This window comes from Triplophysa rosa, linkage group LG8 (genome assembly GCF_024868665.1).
Source record: "Triplophysa rosa linkage group LG8, Trosa_1v2, whole genome shotgun sequence".
Classification (NCBI taxonomy): domain Eukaryota; kingdom Metazoa; phylum Chordata; class Actinopteri; order Cypriniformes; family Nemacheilidae; genus Triplophysa; species Triplophysa rosa.
The window spans coordinates 23,220,710-23,238,624 of record NC_079897.1 but is presented as its reverse complement, the minus strand read 5'-3'; the positions used below and the strand labels follow the sequence as shown (position 1 = coordinate 23,238,624).

The 17,915-nt window shown below is 43.2% G+C and overlaps 1 protein-coding gene across 1 annotated transcript; it reads left to right on the top strand.

Annotated features, from left to right (window-relative positions):
• The first annotated feature begins 1,175 nt into the window (after positions 1 to 1,175).
• mms22l (MMS22-like, DNA repair protein) lies at positions 1,176 to 17,851 on the top strand. The gene is made up of 25 exons (XM_057339796.1): positions 1,176 to 1,219; positions 1,908 to 2,508; positions 2,624 to 2,749; positions 2,842 to 2,894; positions 3,049 to 3,136; positions 3,322 to 3,499; positions 3,612 to 3,705; positions 3,805 to 3,935; positions 4,031 to 4,144; positions 4,221 to 4,397; positions 4,538 to 4,600; positions 4,790 to 4,909; positions 5,230 to 5,465; positions 7,693 to 8,202; positions 12,779 to 12,969; positions 13,334 to 13,484; positions 13,564 to 13,694; positions 13,940 to 14,082; positions 14,171 to 14,327; positions 14,435 to 14,604; positions 14,710 to 14,921; positions 15,116 to 15,282; positions 15,569 to 15,665; positions 15,752 to 15,919; positions 16,567 to 17,851. The coding sequence occupies exons 2-23, from the start codon at positions 2,333 to 2,335 to the stop codon at positions 15,610 to 15,612; spliced, it is 3,432 nt and encodes a 1,143-aa protein (XP_057195779.1). The 5' UTR covers positions 1,176 to 1,219; positions 1,908 to 2,332; the 3' UTR covers positions 15,613 to 15,665; positions 15,752 to 15,919; positions 16,567 to 17,851.
• Positions 17,852 to 17,915: the final 64 nt, after the last annotated feature.

The window sequence follows — 17,915 nt, the reverse complement described above, 5'->3', positions numbered from 1 at the left end:
TTATATCAGAATCAGAATCAGAAGAGCTTTATTGCCAAGTGTGCTTGCACACACAAGGAATTTTCTTTGGTGTTGGAGGCTTCTAGTACAGACATTCAACACAATGACAATACAATATAATAAGATTTACAGTCTAAAAGATTCTAAATTATGCATATATAAAATAAAGACTATTTTACAGAAAATGGGGGATAATAACATATAAGAGACATGGTACAGGGAAGTATATAGTAGAATATACATATTAACAGATTGTATGTACACTTGTGCAAATGGGTAATGTAGTAAGTAGAGGTAGTGTTATATACATGTATACATAAGATGTAGATATAATAAGGCACTATAGTGCACACTATAGGAGTAGTGGAAGTGGAATATTGAATGGATACAGTAAAGAATGCCATTTTGTGTGTGCAGGTGGCGCGCTTTTTGGTTCATACCTTTACTTTTAAACAATTTCTCAATTTTCTAAGTAATTACCTGTTGATCATTCAAAATTAAATATAAATTAGTCTGTCACATGGCTTTATTACTGTAACCATAACTATAGTATTATTTATAAACCAAGTCACCACAAATATGGTCTCACTATAAAACCATAGTTTAACCATCAAATTTAAATAAAATTATTACAAACTGTTATCACTCTCCCAAAATCATGGCTACTTTCACTATAATAAAGCCATGGTTAATTTCCATAATTGACATCTATCACATCTATCTCTATAATGCGAGTTCGTGCATGATAATCAGCATATTGCCTGACGTCGTCGTGCTCTGATTACACGGGAACATCATTTCATTCACAAATTAAGGATGTAAATTATTCAGAGCTAATAGATTGAGACAGTCTAGGATAACATCATCACTTTACTCTAAGAAATAGATAAAGGGGTAGAACTTGAACATGTTGACGGCGTCTCAAAAATAAAGAAAAATCCTATGAGCTGCCTAAACGTACAGCATTTATTCACGTGCTCAAAAGTGCTGTCTAGGTAGGGAGCTCGCGGGGCTTTGAGACGCACCCTCTGTGTGTCGTTTACGTTGTATATATCGTTAACATGTTCACTCTTGCCTGTGCATGCCATATTTTTGGCGAATGGAAAAAATGTAAATGTCATCACTTCTGTGTCATATTTTTTTCTTAGGCATTCACCAAAATCACAGAGGGTGGAGTGCATTTTGTGTTCTTCAGCTCTCTCGGTCAGTGAAAACAATGGTTAGTGTCAGCACAACTTTAATTGTCTTACCTTGTGAGCGCTCTCGGCTATACATGTCCACGACAAAATGCAGCAATCGAAGCGGCTTGAAAATGATTCTAGTTCCCAAATGTATTCAGCGCCTTTTTCTTCGTATTTTTCACGCTTCCAAATATACATCACCCAGTAAACGAAATACGCAACAACGCGAGTCCTCCTCCGACTGGTATACGGTAAATTCCCCCATACTTTAACAATGGCAATTGGAGATGAGCTTCGAAAAAAAGATATCTATCCGACATCACTGCACGAGGGCATTTTGCTGGGACTGAAAATGTGCTTTTAAATGTATGCATGATGAGGACAAAGCTGCACTCGGCGGAGATAGGTCTGCATATGGAAATCAGGATAACCCCGGGTCCAAATGTGTTTAACAGCGATGTACCGGTTTTTAATTCACGTTTAAATGTGCAACAGATCGGTGTCATACAGCGTTTTAGTGCATTAGGTTATTTTGCTTTTATTTCTCACTGCCAGCTCGAAGCGGTTATTTTCTAAGCTAAAGGACATTTCTTATTAGTTGAAGCATAGTGTCAAACGCTTATTCAAAAGAAACATTTAACAGCGTTCTCACATACTTACACAGGTTTCATAATGTGGGTTGTGTTTAAACCGCGGTAACTGTACAGTCTTTTTCACGCCCCTTAGGAACTTCTGGCCAATGAAAGTGTAGCATCGTATGACAGACGCCTTCCTGCGCATGCGCAGTCTAACCACGTCAATGTAGCGCGGGAGTTCATTTATAACACGAGAAGAGGAAATACATAGACGCAGGAGTTGACAACACCGGTGAAGTAAGTATCATATTCAAACTAAACAACTGTAATGTATGTACTTGCAACAAAAGAATACGTTTTGCTTATGTTTGCAGGCCGATCGCTGACAGTTTAGTTCTTTTGGGTCTGACACGTGAGACTTGAACGCACTTAACGTTATTGTTTTAAGTTCGAGACTGATCGCGTTGTAAATAATGTTGAATATATTAGCGGGTCATAATCAGGAATTACCGATTCGAGTTTTTTTTATTGTCTGTACTCTGTGTTTCTCCCAGTGGTCTGTCCCACACCGGTAATATGGAGGGTGAGTTCTCGCAGTCTCTTACCCCGCCCGTGTCCCCCTCTGCTCTGGATCATTACTGTGATTCTGCCCCCAGTCTGCCCTCATGCTTCGCCTGTGCGTACGAGCAGGGCAGAGAAGAGGCTGGAAGATTCTCCTCACATGGCTACATAAGTAGAGGGGCCCTCAAGAGGTACTACCTTCAGGGCTTAGTGTGCTAAAATATTCCTATATAATTAGTATAATAATGTATTTCTTCTGTGCTGGTGTGTGTTAACCCGCACATTACATTATTCTCCATGTTTCAGGCTTCTGTTAAAGCTCGATCCAGCTCCAGCAGATTTCGAGGGGGACACGGTTGATATTTTCGACTTCCCTTGGGTGACGGAAACAGCGCTGGTTGAATCTACCAAACTTCTGTTTGGCTTGTTGAGGTAGGAGTGCAGGTGTGTCGGTTCTGGAGGAGTGCCACGTTGTCTGCTGAAACAGGAAGGGCGCTAATTTGACAATCTGTCTTTCCTCTCAGACAAAAGGTGTTAAAGCTGGAGACGCTGGTGCAGTCCAGCTCGCATGATTTTGGTGAGCATCTGGATTCGAAATAGACATTTTGGTTGTTTTTTGCATTTTGTTGTACTTTAGTGTGAAGATTCTTGCATGTATGTTGTTTAAGTGTCCCATTTAAATGCATCAGAATATATGAAAGGTGTTTGTGTACGAATTACTACATTTTTAGGTCAAGCGAGCAGTCTTCACTATGAGGCAGAAGAACTGAGACAGCAGTGCGTGCTGTTCCTCAGCTACGTGAAGGTCTTTCTTTACAGGTAAACTCCATGATTTTTGTAATCTCTCCAAACTTGGTAGTATGGTAGTGACGTGGTTTAAATGTATTTAGCATGTGCTTTTATCCAGAGCGACTTAGAAATAAGAGAGCATTTAACAGTCTACAAAGCCATGTTTTGTGTAATAATGTCAGAGATACTGTAGCCTTCGTTATAAATATTTCTAGGTTTTTGGAGCCTTCTCAGTCCTTCGAGGAAGGTCCTGTTCACCCCTATAGAGACCTGGAGTCTCAGCTGCCCTCTGTCCTGGTGGAGGAGCTCTTCGGTATCACGCTGCTTATCGGACGTCTCAAAAATCTGCCGGCCAATGTCCAGAGTGCTTTTACGATTCAGCATCAGGGAAAGGTAAGACATCACACATTTGTGAGGAGGACAGGGTATTATAGCTCAAATGATATTGCATTTGAATATAGTCTTTTATTTGTATTGGGCTGTAACTGTGTCTCCCTCATTACAGCTCTTTCCTCCATCCTGGCAATTGTTACATCTGCATCTGGACATCCACTGGTCTGTTCTGGAGATCCTGCACCTGTTGGAACAAAGGATGACTGGTATGTTGGATTAGGTAAATCTAACATTCTAGATGACGCGCGTTGCCCTGAACCTTGCATCATAATAATGAAATTCTGTTGACTTGGTGGCCCAAACAGGTCAGATAGTTTATGCGCACCAGTTTGTTAATTTGACTGGAGAGACGCTCACAAACATCAGTCTGCTTGAGGATCAAGTCAACAACCTGCTCTGTGATCTCATTGGGTTGGCCATGAACAAATACAATAAGGTAAGAAGGTTTTTGCTTGCATTCATCTGAGTGGTCATTTGAGGATAAAGTAAACAAATAAAAATGTCATTGGGAATTTTGTTTTGTCTTTCTAGGTGAGACCAACAGAGATTTTGAAAACCCATCACTATCACTGCCTCTGCACTAAGGAGCTATGGATTCTTCTCATTCATTTCCTGGAGCACAGGAGTAAAACCCTGCACACACAAGTCAGTGAACGCACACACACGCACACTTTGCATGCTTTAGATGGACTGATTATAATTTTTCTATCATTTCCTCCAGCCTTTTTGGAGTTATGTAAATACTCTGCTCCAGACTGCTCTGAAGGGGGTGCCTTCAGGGGATCGTGACCCGGGGCTCCCCGGACACTGTAAGGAACCTGAAGGGTTCACTTGGTGGTTGCTCGCACACCTGGCCCAGCTTGGGATGCACAACCGGAACGGCGTCATTCAACAGAAGGTAGTTTGACACTAGCTAACCATTTGTACTGTATGTGGTTGCAGCTTTGTAAATGTTATTAATACTAGATAAACGTATCGATTAGGTTTCATATCAAAAGGGTGTTTGTTTGATAAGTTGTCTGTTTGTTGTTCTTTCAGAAGCAACTTGAGGATAATTGGGCTTTTGCGATCGAGCTGCTGAAATCGAGCTGTGATCCAAAGGTGATGATTGGTGGTGGCTGGGTGTAAAATAATTGCAGGTTCATTGCGTCTGCCGAGCGTTAGCATGTGTCGGGTGTTTATTTGCTTAATGTGCTTGTTTCTCCTCCCATCTGATGTGTGTGTTTTAGAACAACTTTGTTAGTAAACCTGTCTCGGTTTGTGCACAACATCAATGTGATTGTGTTTCAGAGAGCTACGCAAGAAGAGCAGGTTCGAATGGTCGTCCATTGCTGCCTCAGTCTCAGTTTAATATGGGGCCCGAACGTCAGTGCTGTGACAACGCTCTGGGAATATTATAACAAAAATCTAGTATGTCGTTACAGAAAATCTATTTAGAAATTCTACTTTTATATTCATTACTGAAGCCAAGATATCGGCTGCATTTATATCATTCATATAGATGTCAATTATTATTTTTTGGGGCTTTTTATATTAGCGTATCTAGACCGTATATTGTCACACCATTCGATCAATTAAATTTGAGAATTCAACCCTAATTGTTTATGTTTTACATATATGTTTTATTTTCGTATAAAATATTGGAGCACAGGCTCAGATTTTAGAGCTGCTCTCTCATTTTACGGTATTACTAATACTTCTCTCTTTCTTTCTGTTTGATCTGTATACAGAATGGATCTTTCACCGTGCCCTGGTTAGGTGTGTCGGGGCTGGGCAGCATCAGCAGGACTCCCCTGTGTCTGTTGCAGCAGGCCAAAAGCTGCTGTAGCCCTGCGTCCGTCAGCTCCAGCATTCACACACAACTCTACCGCTCCGCCAACTCCTTTCATATGTTCCTGCGCATCTTGGCCCTTCACCTGAGTCAGGAACACGCCGGCGGCGCCCCCTGGAGACAGATCAAGGGCAGGTGAGAAGGGTGTGAGAGTCGTGAGGATGGGTTTCGCAATTGTTTATCGGTTCTCGGTTTGAAACCACAGACACGTGCCTTTTTCAGAGACTAGCAAACTGAAAACACAGGCATGTCAGAAATGCACGGATCCATTGTCAATCTGGTTCAGCTCAGCAGCGTGCCGGAGAACAGCTGAAACGGACACAATCCGGATAATGCGTTTTTCCATCTGGACCATGCTCAGCTGCGCGGCAGGCACGAAGGCTAATTAGCTAACAAGCATATTGGTTAATTCACCTTAACGCAGGCGTTCGGGCTTCCAGCGATCACGTGAGGGGGCTAACTTGGCTGGCTTCGAGACCACCTCCCCCTCTGCGACAACACACACGAATACACACACGGGGAGGTGTGGGCCGCGTTGATGGTGCTCCGGCTCGGTGGGAGGCAAGGCGCGCGGCGCATTAATGAGATCGGCGGGGAGCGCGTTCAAGCTCGTACTCCGAGAATGAGCAGCATCTGCTTGTGGCAGGCGAAAAAAGCTGTCCGTGATAAACAAACAAACAAGCGACAGACAGGCGAAAAATGCAAACAATATCTCTAGACAGACTTCTGCTAGTCTTTGGCTCATTCTCTACCGCATGTCAATGTCCGAGAGAGTGTGCCACACCATTTTCTATCTGTGGCCGGACTCCCCGCAGGCCTGCATGATGTGTTTTTGTCCAAACATTAGATGAATGCTCAAAGGCTTGCGTGTAGTGCAGTATGTTTGTTATCAAACCTGCAGGATTCTGTTTGGGACCACCAAACAGTCAACAGTAGAAAGTGGGGGAGCGGAGGGGGTCAGTATTGATTTCTCCTCCTGCGCTGCAGCAAATTGAGCCGCACACGACAGCGCTGCTACCACTGTGTGCCTGAGTGTTTCTGACATTTAACATGGTCTTTTAAAGGCATTTCACTGTGGTGCCCGGAGGATCAAACAACATACGAGCAAACAAACTTGCACACGCTGCTCACAGGCACGCAGCTCTCCGGGAAGACAGAACGTCTGGAGCTTTGTGTGTGAGTTTAGCGTCGAGTTGAGTACTTGGGTTAAAGTGGATGTGTCATTTGATCCTAATAGGCCCCAACACTTGTTTCACTGCTTATTAAAGGGACGGTGGCATTTGTGTGGTGGTTTATAAAAATATGGCTGTAATGGATTAAATATTGATCAGTCTTGTGGCAAAACTTTTATGTGTTGTCGATCGTCGACTAAACGGGGTGCAATGTGTGTTCCATGATTTAGTACAATGAGGTCTAAAAAGACTTAAAAGGCCCAGAGATGAAAATTTTGTCTTCATTTACTCACCCTCAAGGTAGGAAAAATTGTTTCGTTGTGTTCATCAGAACAAAGAAATTCATGTAGGTCTGGAACAACTCGAGGGTGAGTAAATGAAGACCGAATTTTCGTTTTTGGGTGAACTACCCCTTTAAGGTATGTTCGCAGTAAAGACGACAACTAAAACTATAAAAAGTTTTTTAAATCATTGTACATGTAAATAGTTCACTCAATACTCATACTCATTATGTGATTCCAAACATGTACTGTATGACTTTCTTCTGCAGAACAAGGGTGACCAAACAACATTAGCCTCCATTGACTTCCATCGAATGGAAGACCACCGAGGCATTTCTCAAAATATATTTTTTGTGGTCTACAGAAGAAAGCGTCATGTACAGGTTATGAATAACATGCGGGTGAATAAATGAGAGAATTGTTATTTTTGGTTGAACTATCCCTTTAAGAGAATAGCAGAGTCCACGCTACAACAAAGTTAGGATACAGTAGGTGGAAACATCTTAAAAAATAAATATTCTTTTTGTAAGATTCAATACAAATGTCTGTCAATTTGTGACATTGATCACGTTAACATTTTGTACAAAAATCCAATTTCCATTTAAAGAAAATTTGGAACGTTCTCAAATCATGCTGGGATAACATGGATCATTAAGTTGCACAAAATTGTGTCCATGCCAGCTCAAGTGCATGCTGTCATTAAAGCAAGAAGAACATAGCAAATACTAAGAAATTCATATTAATTTTCCAGTCAGCGTTGACAAAAATTGCTAAGCAGAAATAACATTTGTAATGAAAAATAATGAATTAAATTAAAGAATGCAAAATAGCAAGTGGGAACTTTGCAGAGTTTTGTTGTTGTTGTTCTTTTCACAGTATGACCGCATATCTCGCCTCTCTTCTCCTCAGACTCTACTCAAAGTTCCACCAGCGGCGGATGACGGAGCTTTCTGAAACCGGCCTGCTGCACTTCCTGCTCCTCTTCCTGGTCCTGGCGCAGTGTGCGGAGCTCGAGGACGTGGCCAGCCGAGCGTGTGACTTGCTTGCCATGCTGCCCGCTGACTCCACGCCCCCAGCCATGCGCTCGCTGCACTGGAGAGGCCAGCTGGCTCTTGTGCTGCTGTATTTGGAGAAAGGATTAGATGTTGGCGCGTTGGCGGAGCAGTTGGCCGCCTACTTCAGCCAGACGGCCCGCGAGTTCTACCTGAAGACCACCGAGCCTTCTCGCAAGCTAGCTCTCTGGGTACCACTTAGCTCGTACCTGGAGGGGGTGAGCGAGGTGTTTGAAACCAGCCCTAGTCTTATGCTTTCAGAGGAGAGGCTTTTAAACGAAGGCTTTGGACTGTTGCTGCCCGCCTGCCGCCAGTCTGAGCTCAGCTCTGCTTTGGGCTTTCTGCAGACCGTGTTGGCGCAGTTACGGTGAGAGTACACACACACACCTTCACTTACGGATATAAACAAACACACAGGGGCCCCCCAGTGATCTCGGACGCTTATAGATATGGCACCCTGACCCTTGCGCAGCTCAAATGTCTCTCCTGCATCCTTTGTATGTTAACAAAAGCTTGATTGTGTAGTAGTTACGGCAAAGCATGGAGATAAGCTTATCCATTGTGCCCAGAGCCCCCATCAGGCCCCCCCGTCCATCTCTCGGGGCCCGCGGCACTCGGGTCACCCCGTACAGGTGCTGGACGAAAGCTGTGTTGAGTTTCGGCCCAAGGGTCTGGTGCTGGCTGGAGACCGCTGAGGGTAGGGATAGCATGAGGTAAGAGTTCAGGGAAGGGACATTGGTGTGCCTTACTTGACTATAGCCCGGTACGATCGTGTAAGATGTCTGGCTTTGTGCGTTCATAGCAGCTGAGAAAGATCTTGGGTGTCCACTCCTCTCATTTTACCTTTCTAACTCTTTAATTCCCACAATTCCTGGCCAGAATCTCGAGGTTGGAGGCCATTCATTTGCACTTTAATGGGCCGCAAACCCAGGCGAGCAAGCATCCCGAACAAGCTTGCGTTGCCGCCAAAGTCGTGCTGACCCAGTATAAAGAGACGGGGTGCTTGTAGACGTGTCCGCACAAATTACTTCTAATTTGTCCTCAGTTTGTTGTATGGCGTATTAATGCGTTTTCACAGACATAATTAATGCGTCATTATGTGGGCCCGTAAATTGAACCCTTGCTTCATTATGGCTGTTAGGCTGAAGGTGGCGAACGCAAGCTTTGCGAGAATTAGCCAGCTCGCGGCTACAGGGCGATGTAAGGCAGACTGTAACTGACGGATGATTCACGCAGATAACACAGGCCAATCTCTAGTCACGCTCTAATTTGCCTCATTGCATTCCCAGCCATGATCCTGGACGTGTGTGTGTGTGGGAGGCGGGATCGCAGTGGTGACCCCAGCAGCATGGTGGCGCCTCGCCGAGCAACTAATCGAGTTCTCGCCCAATCGATTAATCGGGTTCCTGTCTGCAGCGCTTTTGCTGTGTGACCTGTTTGCCTGCAGGGAAACGGAAAGCGTGTTGACAGGCCATAGAAGGAGGAGGTGGGCATTAAGTGTGCATGTCTCTGTTTATCATTTTCAGGGTAGTAGGGGTTTTTTGTCAAGCCATTTAAGTAGTATGTTTGGCAGGAAACTGTTAGAAAAAGGAGATTAATAGGAAAAGCTTACTCGGAAATGAAACTTCTCTCATAATTAACTCATCCTCATGTCATCACAGATGTAGATGACTTCCTTTCATCAGTCGAAACAAGGCTTTTAATAAAACTATTAGTCACTTTATATACATGTATAGATCCCCAAAAAGCTCTAAAAGGCACATACATCATCATAAAAGTAATCCAAACGTCTCCAGGGGTTTAGTAAATGTCTTGTGATGCAAAATCCTAGCTGTGTGAGAAAATGCTTAATATTGTGAAATCATTTAGCAAAATTAAAACCCATATTTAAGTGTTAATTCAAATATAGCAAATCTCTTCTCGCAGTTAATTCTTCCTATGAAGTCATTCTATGTATATTTGAATTCAGCGTTCTTAAGGGATCAGTTTTGCAAAATATACCTAAGCCCAATATTATATTTTGCTTAATAAGAAGACATTAGTTAACTTATTTATTAAATTCATTTGGATTGGATTTAATGTTTTTTTTATGAATATGCCTGTTGGGTACATACACATGTACATAAAGTGACAGATATTTTAATAAAAGTCAAAAAACATTTGTGTTTGACAAGAAAAGGAAGTCGTATGCATCTGGGGGACGCCACAAGATTGAGTGAAATTCTTATTTAAAGGTCCAGTGTGCAATTTTTTGGAGGATCTACTGACAGAAACAATATACAAAACTATGTCTTCAGAGGTGTATAAAGACCTTACATAATGAAGAGTTTTGTTTTTATTACCTTAGGAACGAGCTATTTCTATCTACATACACCACGAGTCTGCTTGCATGGAATTGTCCATGTTGTTTCTACAGTAGCCCTAAACGGACAAACTGCTCTACAGAGCGCGTTTTGTTAAAGGCAGAGTAGATCATTTGGAAAATGCTAACGTTTGCCTGCTAGCAGTGCAATCATACGATCCATCCCTCTCGCGAATCACCATCCAAAGCCACGCCTCCAAAACACATGAGCGCGCGCACAGACCAGAAGCTGTTGGATCGGTTCCAGTGAAGTCATGTCACATTCACCGGTGAGAAAACATTACAGTACAAAGTGAATTACATTACTACAATAACGAACATCTCCAGGTATCTGCTCTCTGTCCGCCATTGACCCGCTGTCTTCACATCGCACATGAGCGCACTGATGACGTATGATGTCTGCGTGAACAGGGTGCACAGTGGGATGCAAAATACGCAGTATTTGAAAACGTCACAAAATGACGTAGTAACGAGGGCAGTAATTGGTCCAACGTTTTTTGACCCCACTCCTTTCACAGAAGATATATAATTATAAAAATACCAATGTTTCGCTTTACTCATTGATTGCTATCAGGATGTTAAGAGACTTCCAACTAGCATAACAAAAAAACGTTTCTGAACAGGATTGCCTACTCAGCCTTTAATAGCAGCAAAGAAGCAAAAACGTGACGCCATCTTAGTTCTGTGTCAGCCACCCTAGTGCTTCGAAAGGGAGGGGTGGAGTGAGCAGTTGGTTGCAACTCCCAACCTCACCACTAGATGCCGCTTGATTTCATACACTGGACCTTTAAAGAGGAGCATGCGTTCTTGTGAAGACTAAACGTTTATAAATGAGCTGAACATTACAATAAGAGCTGAGCAGTGATTTGTCTTTGTTAATCATTATTAACTATATTGCATTGTAAGCTACACTTAGCTGGGATTCATTTAGCTCTTATTTAATATTTAGAACACTTGTACTACATTAATTGCATGGACATTTCCCCTGGAGCAAAAAGGACGGTCTTACTGATAGGAATTCATTTTTTTCAGTTCACGGGTTACACTTGCGTTCAATCCTGAGGAAGACAAAACCTTGAATGCACTGCAAGTTGCTTTGAATGAGAGCATCTGCTAGTGCATAAATGTAATGTCTTCACTATTGAAATAGTAGTTTGAGATTTAACATGTCAGAGAGTTCATCCTTTTTCGTCTGATTGTTTTTAAATAAGTCTTCTCTTATCCACCCTGGCATAACCATAATTTGCTGTTTTGTGTCAGATGGTGTTCTTACGATGCTTATCCGAGTGTGTGATTCCATGTGTCAAGTTAGACCAGGGTGCATGGTGTGATTGTTTAAATCCGTGTGTATGTTCCAGTGGTGTGTGTTTAAAATCTGTACTGCGGTCCGGGGAGAGATTAAACCAGTGTTCAGATGGTATGGTGTGTGTGTGTGTGTGTGTGTGTGTGTGTGTGTGTGTGTGTGTGTGTGTGTGTGTGTGTGTGTGTGTGTGTGTGTGTGTGTAAAACGCTGCAGCGAGGGGATTAAGTGGGGTCTCTGACGACGTCTCATACAATGAGGGTTGATGGGTGTGAAAGGCCCATTCCGCGGCGGTAACGAAGCTAATGAATTCACTCTCTAATCGATTGTCTCAGCTCTCCGTGGATTAGACGCAACCTTGCTGGAAGGTGCACGCGAGGGCGCGTGTGCACGCGACGCTCGCCTCAGCGTTCTGACTTTCATCGCTGAGAATGATGGGACAGGAGGATCATCTCCAGTCTAAATGAGATTACAGCCCCTTCAGCTGCTTATCTGCACTAATGCCAGCCGCTGTGGAGCTAGACTCGCGATCTCCGCCCCAACCCGCACAGCAGCGCCAGGCCGCTGAGGAACCCGCTTGCCCCACACCAACAGGCGTGGTCTAATCCCTCTGTCCAGAGAGATGAAGAGAATTCACAGAGAAAGAGAGGCCAGAGGGCTGGAGATAATATACAGATGGGGTGGTATGATCGAAGAAGAAAAGGAAATGGGAAGATGAACCTGGAAGGATGATTTGAGGAATAAAACAGGAACTTTAGAGAAAAGGAAAGGGGTGATATTTTAAACCACCTGACCTGAAATAAAAATAATGTCATCATGTACTCACCCTAGAGTTTCAAATCTGTATAAATGTCTTTGTTCTGATGAACACAGAGAAAGATATTTGGAAGAATGCTTGTAACCAAACAGATCTTGGCCACCGTTGACTACCATAGTAGGAAAATTACAGTGGTAGTCAAAAGTGCCTCAGAACTGTTTACTTGCCTACATTCTTCAAAATATCTTCTTTTGTGTTCAGCTGAACAAAGAAATTGATAAAGTAATTTTCCATACTATGGAAACATGTTTTGTAGTGCATTTATGTCAATGGATCCTTTTTTATTTAAAGAATCATCTCACATTTCTATGCGCTTTTTCCACATTTTTTTGTGAGAATGAGGTTGTAACTACTGCGGAGAACAACGATTTTGTAACTGACATAAGAAGTGCACTGAAAACAAGCAACAAAAGTGACGAGCTTCAGGTTTGCCTTCAATCTCTTCCTCCGTTTCTTTCTTTTAGGAGAGTTCAACAGCGCTGCAACCAGCCGCCTCACACCACCACAGAATCTCCCGGCTGGGCTCCGCTCCCCAGCGTGGCTAAAGAGCGCCACCAAGCGGTGGCGTTGACACTGTGGTCTCACTTCTTCCCCTTTCTGTGCAGCATGAGGCTCTCCCAGACCCCCCCGCCACAGCTTGCGGACGCCGCAGCAGGTCAGGGAAATGGAGAAAATGAACTCTTGTTCTCTCCGGGACTCTCTTTGCATGGCTGCTTTTTCTCTGTGGGCTCTGCTCTGAAAGAGCTGAATAGAGGCCGATTGCGCGCAGCTGGAAAAATTCATAAAAAAACTCATTTTTGTCACGGATATTTTTCGATAATGACATATTCTCATTTTCTTGCTCTCACAGTCCCACTTTATTGTTAAAATTACAATGCTTTTCAAGGACAGATGTGTGGACAAAATGTAGTAGCAGCACAGCTACGGCTAACAACGACAAGATTTTGATTCTTACGGAATGCACTGTGAAATGTTGAAAAGTGTCTGTCAAATGCAAAAATGTTCATTTTTGATTTTAGGCTTCACGCTGTTGGCATTAGACATGCCTGGCTCCGCCCCTCAAAAGCTCCAGCCCCACCCCATCCAGTCCATAATGCAGAGCTTCGGCTGGGATGAAATGCTCCACCCCTTGCTGGTTACCCACTATCTAAATCACCTGCTTCAAAACGGGTGAGCATCTCTTCCGCACCTTCTACTAACCCTTGTATGGTTTGTCGTTTTTCCTGGACGTAGCTCTGTTTTTCCACAGAGAGCTGGTCAGTTGGGTCAGTTCTGGACCAGGCTCAGGTTCAGCCCAGGCTTTGTGTGTGCGTGCCTGGATGCGCTGTGTTCTACAACAATACCTCCATAAAAGCCAAGATGCCCCAGACTCAAGAGCAGGTAACCGGGCGTTTGCTGGTTTATTAACCCAAATATGAACATTTGATCATTTATGAAAATGCGATATCCTTCTGACTTTTAGTGTAACACAAAAGCCAAACAATTTAAATTGAGGTTGACCACACCTTGCTAAAATCAAATGGATCAAAAATCAAAACTACTCTTTGTTGCCCGCAACGATACAGAATTCGTATTATAAATTTTGGTTAGATCAAACCGAGCAGTTGTGGTGTTTCTATGTACAGGAAGAAATCTGGACGAACAGCTGGCTGAGTTAACCAGACAGGTATTCCGGCTTCCAGAAGTTGAATCTGTGCTCCAGAAAGCGGGCCTGCATTCTGCTATGCAGGCCCGAGAACCTAAACCCGCATTAGCTTTGTTCATCAAGGTAAGCACACTTAAACACACTTTATTCCTGAAGATCAAACATGTAATCCGTATTGAATTTTTGGAACGGTTTGGTTGTGGTTAACTAGGCTGTGGGCAGATCGTACTGTGAGCTCCAGGTTCTCGCAGAGCGCTCTTCAATGGTGTTTCGGGCCCTGGAGTACGTTGGAGACATTCTCAAATACATCAAGCCTTATCTTCTGAACAAGAGCCGAGAGGGTCTACAGCTTTCCTATTGGGTCGTCGGTCAGTGCCACTTGACTCCATTCTGGTCCACTTTTCATAATCTATGACATTCGAAAGGATTCTGAACTTAAGAATGTTGGTTTATAATAAGAGATTTTGGTTTCTAGGCTGCTTGGTCAAGCACTGGAGCCACCTTTTGGCCACCACTAAAGCTCAACAGCTGCTGTTCCGCATTGTAGATGTGCTGCTACTGCCCCACGCTCTCCTCCAACAGGACAGTGGTGCACACACTCAAATGTTGTCGGCCCTCAAAGACAGTCTGCCTCTCTTCCTGCAGGTGAGAGAACCCCCACAAAGAGTCGAAACACTGTGCAAACCCAACATATTCACTCGCTGCTGATAGATTTGTATCGGGTGACAAAGATCATCTTGGTGCTTTCAGGGTTTGTCCGTGGCTGTGGGCGTGTCCCAGTCTCAGGGGGCGTACGTTAAGCAGCAACTACACAGTGTTATCAACCAATATCTGAGCCGCTTCCTCCCAGCCACACCCTCTATTGGGGCGGTGGTCAATCATCCCGTCCTGCTGGCGGCCTGCGAATCAAACATCACCCCTCAGGGGGAAAGACTGAGGAGAAGCATTCTGCAAGTGCTAAGGTATCGTTCTTTCCTACATATTTTTTAAAAATATATTTCACTTTGCATAATAGCAATAAAACGTCACATGAAATGATCTGCTTGTATAGTATTGGGTATATAAAGATGCTCAGTAGTGTTCTTTTCGAACAAAAGCTTTGCGTCAGTGCTAGAATGAATTTTCAGAATGATATTTTCTGTATATATTTCTGCAGAGATAACTTCCTCCAGTTTAAAGGCCACGCCCCTCCGCCTCGATTGGCTGCCGTTTTGTCTTTCCTGTTGGAGCTCTTGAAAAGAAACAATGACACAGACCCCTCCCTACTCGCTACACCCCTCCCTTTGGTTCTGCGCTGTCTGATGCTGGTCAACGAACCACAGGGTAGGCAGGAACATGACGTGTAATCCACTTGTTTTGGGTTGTTTACATTGACGGTAGAGTCACAAGAAATGGTGGGGAGACGAGGTGGAATGGGACGGAGGAAAAAAACTCACTCAATCCAGTTTCCGACAGTGTAGAGAAAACGTGTCTATTCTTATTTACTTCAAAAAAATGGTCATGAATTATATTCTATGATAGTAAGTAAAGTTTGGAAATTGAACTTTTATGCATTTTGACAGTTATGTTGTTTGTATAAGAATTACATCTCTGTGAATGTTTCTTTCAGTAAAGAGATTGAGTACAGAGGTTACACAGCTTATTGTGGAGTGATGCACCGCTTCGGCAGGAGAGCAGCCGTGCGAACACACCATTACTATACTACGGTAAGTTACCTCCGCACTGCTTTAAAGACTGTACTAACTCAACCAGCGCAACCTACTGACTGTATATGCTTTGTCCTCTTTCCCAGGGCCTTCGTGGAAGAGAATGAGGGTGTATATGACCAGCAAGTGTATAATGTTCTGGAGGTTGTGGCCGTTCTTCACCCCTCCACAGTGACTGCTCTTATTCCCTTTCTGTCACTGAGCCTTAGAAAGACGGAGTGCAAAAGAGGTCTGGGAAAAAACTCCTCACTCAGGTATAGCAACCGTAGCCACACATGTCTGCTTAGAGCTCAAAAGAAACAGAACGCTGAAACAGAACGCTGAATGCTGGTTTGTTACTTTATAGAACAGAGACATGAAGAGTGTCATTTAACCTTTTCATTTAAATGCACAAACCTTATTTTAAAACAAACACTATGTATAGTAACAATGGTTTTTGATGGATTGATTACCAGCATAGTTGTAATACAAATACCATGGTTGTAGCAAAGCCATGGTTAAAGGAACAGTTCATTGACTCACCCGTCAAGTTGTTCTAAATCTGTATAAATGTCTTTGTTCTGATGAACACAGAGAAAGATATTTGGAAGAATGCTTTTAACCAAACAGTTCTTGGCCACCATTGACGAACATACTGTAGTAGGAAAAATTGCTTTGTTCTGTTGAACACCAAAGAAGATATTTTGAAGAATGTAGGTGAGCAAACATTTCTGTGCACTTTCGACTATCATCGTCATTTTTCCTACTATGGTAGTCAACGGTGGCCAAAACAGTTTGGTTACAAGCATTCTTCCAAATATCTTTCTCTGTGTTCATCAGAACAAAGACATTTACACAGATTTGGAACAACAAGCGATTTGTCAAAACATTTTATTCTTAATATGATCGATTTCTGGTTTAGGAATGGCTATAAGAAGCTGCTGGCCCTGCTTGGAGAAAGTGGCCAGGCTGAGATGATCAGTTTAGAGGAAGACTGACTTTACATCCAGTGCGACTCCAATTCCAGCATTAACTCTCATACCTCCACTGTAAATGATGTACATGATGTGTAGAGTAGCCTGTGTATTTGTGCAATAAACGTGTAACATATTAAGTTCCCATCTGTTCGTTGATTTGCATTACTAACCTACACAAGTCAAATGTGCTATAGTATGACCTTGCCTCCTAGTTGTCGGTTTCCTATATTCTCCTCCTTCTGGCCTCACACTTTTCTCAACAAACTAGCAATCAAAACCGGCCATGAAACCACAAATATGACACCTATGACTCCCTCGATCACCCACTACCACCAAACCTTTCCTTTAACTATTCATACTGTTTGCAATCTCCATGCAATTCTGGCCACAAATTGCCTAGAGCCTCTCATCACTCCTACCCTTCCTTCTCTCCCTCTCCTCCATCCCAATCATTCCTTTCATTTCCATCTGCAGCTCCCCCCGCACCTCCATCTCGGCTCCGGGTTCACTTGCAGCCAGCGCGCTAGCACCTCGCCCGCAGTGTGGCACAGACATCACACTTCATTAGAGCAGAGCCATCAAATGAGCCGCGCCGTCGCTTTCACCTCGCTCTCCGTCACGTCACTTGTTCATTCTCCGAGCTAATCAGCAGTCAATTTCAGTGCAACGGTTCTGTTGTGTACACCTAAACAGAATAATTGTCATTGCATATATGTTTTTATCTTTTAGTATTTTATGGTCATCTGTATTTCAGTCGGTGCATCTTTGAACTAGAACACTTAAGCCTCTTAGAGATGAATGGCTCTTCATTATCGTTTTGGATAAAAGCATAGACGTAAACACAATAGCATACCATTTCCTAAACCCAGTGAGCTGTGTGCTGCCTATGCGCTTTCGTCAGTGTATTTCATTCAGTTTTGCCAAACACATTTCTTTCAACTCATCTGACATGATATGATTATATTAATTGATTCATTGGGCATTCTGGGATTGCCAGACAATGACGCCTTAAAGACACTGTTCACACTCTAATGAAAATTCTATCATTTATTCACCCTCATGTCATTCCAAACCAGACTTTCTTTAGCAGAACACATGAATAAACCAAACATTTGTTGCCATTGACTCGTAATCCTTATATGGACACAAAACCACGGAGACGTTTCTCAAAATATCTTTTGTATTCCACAGAAGACATAATCCTACAGAGATTTTGAGGACATGAGGGTGAATAAATGATCAAGTTTAATTTTATCCCTTTAAAATGCTGTGGAGGTAGGCTGTGTGCTACCTT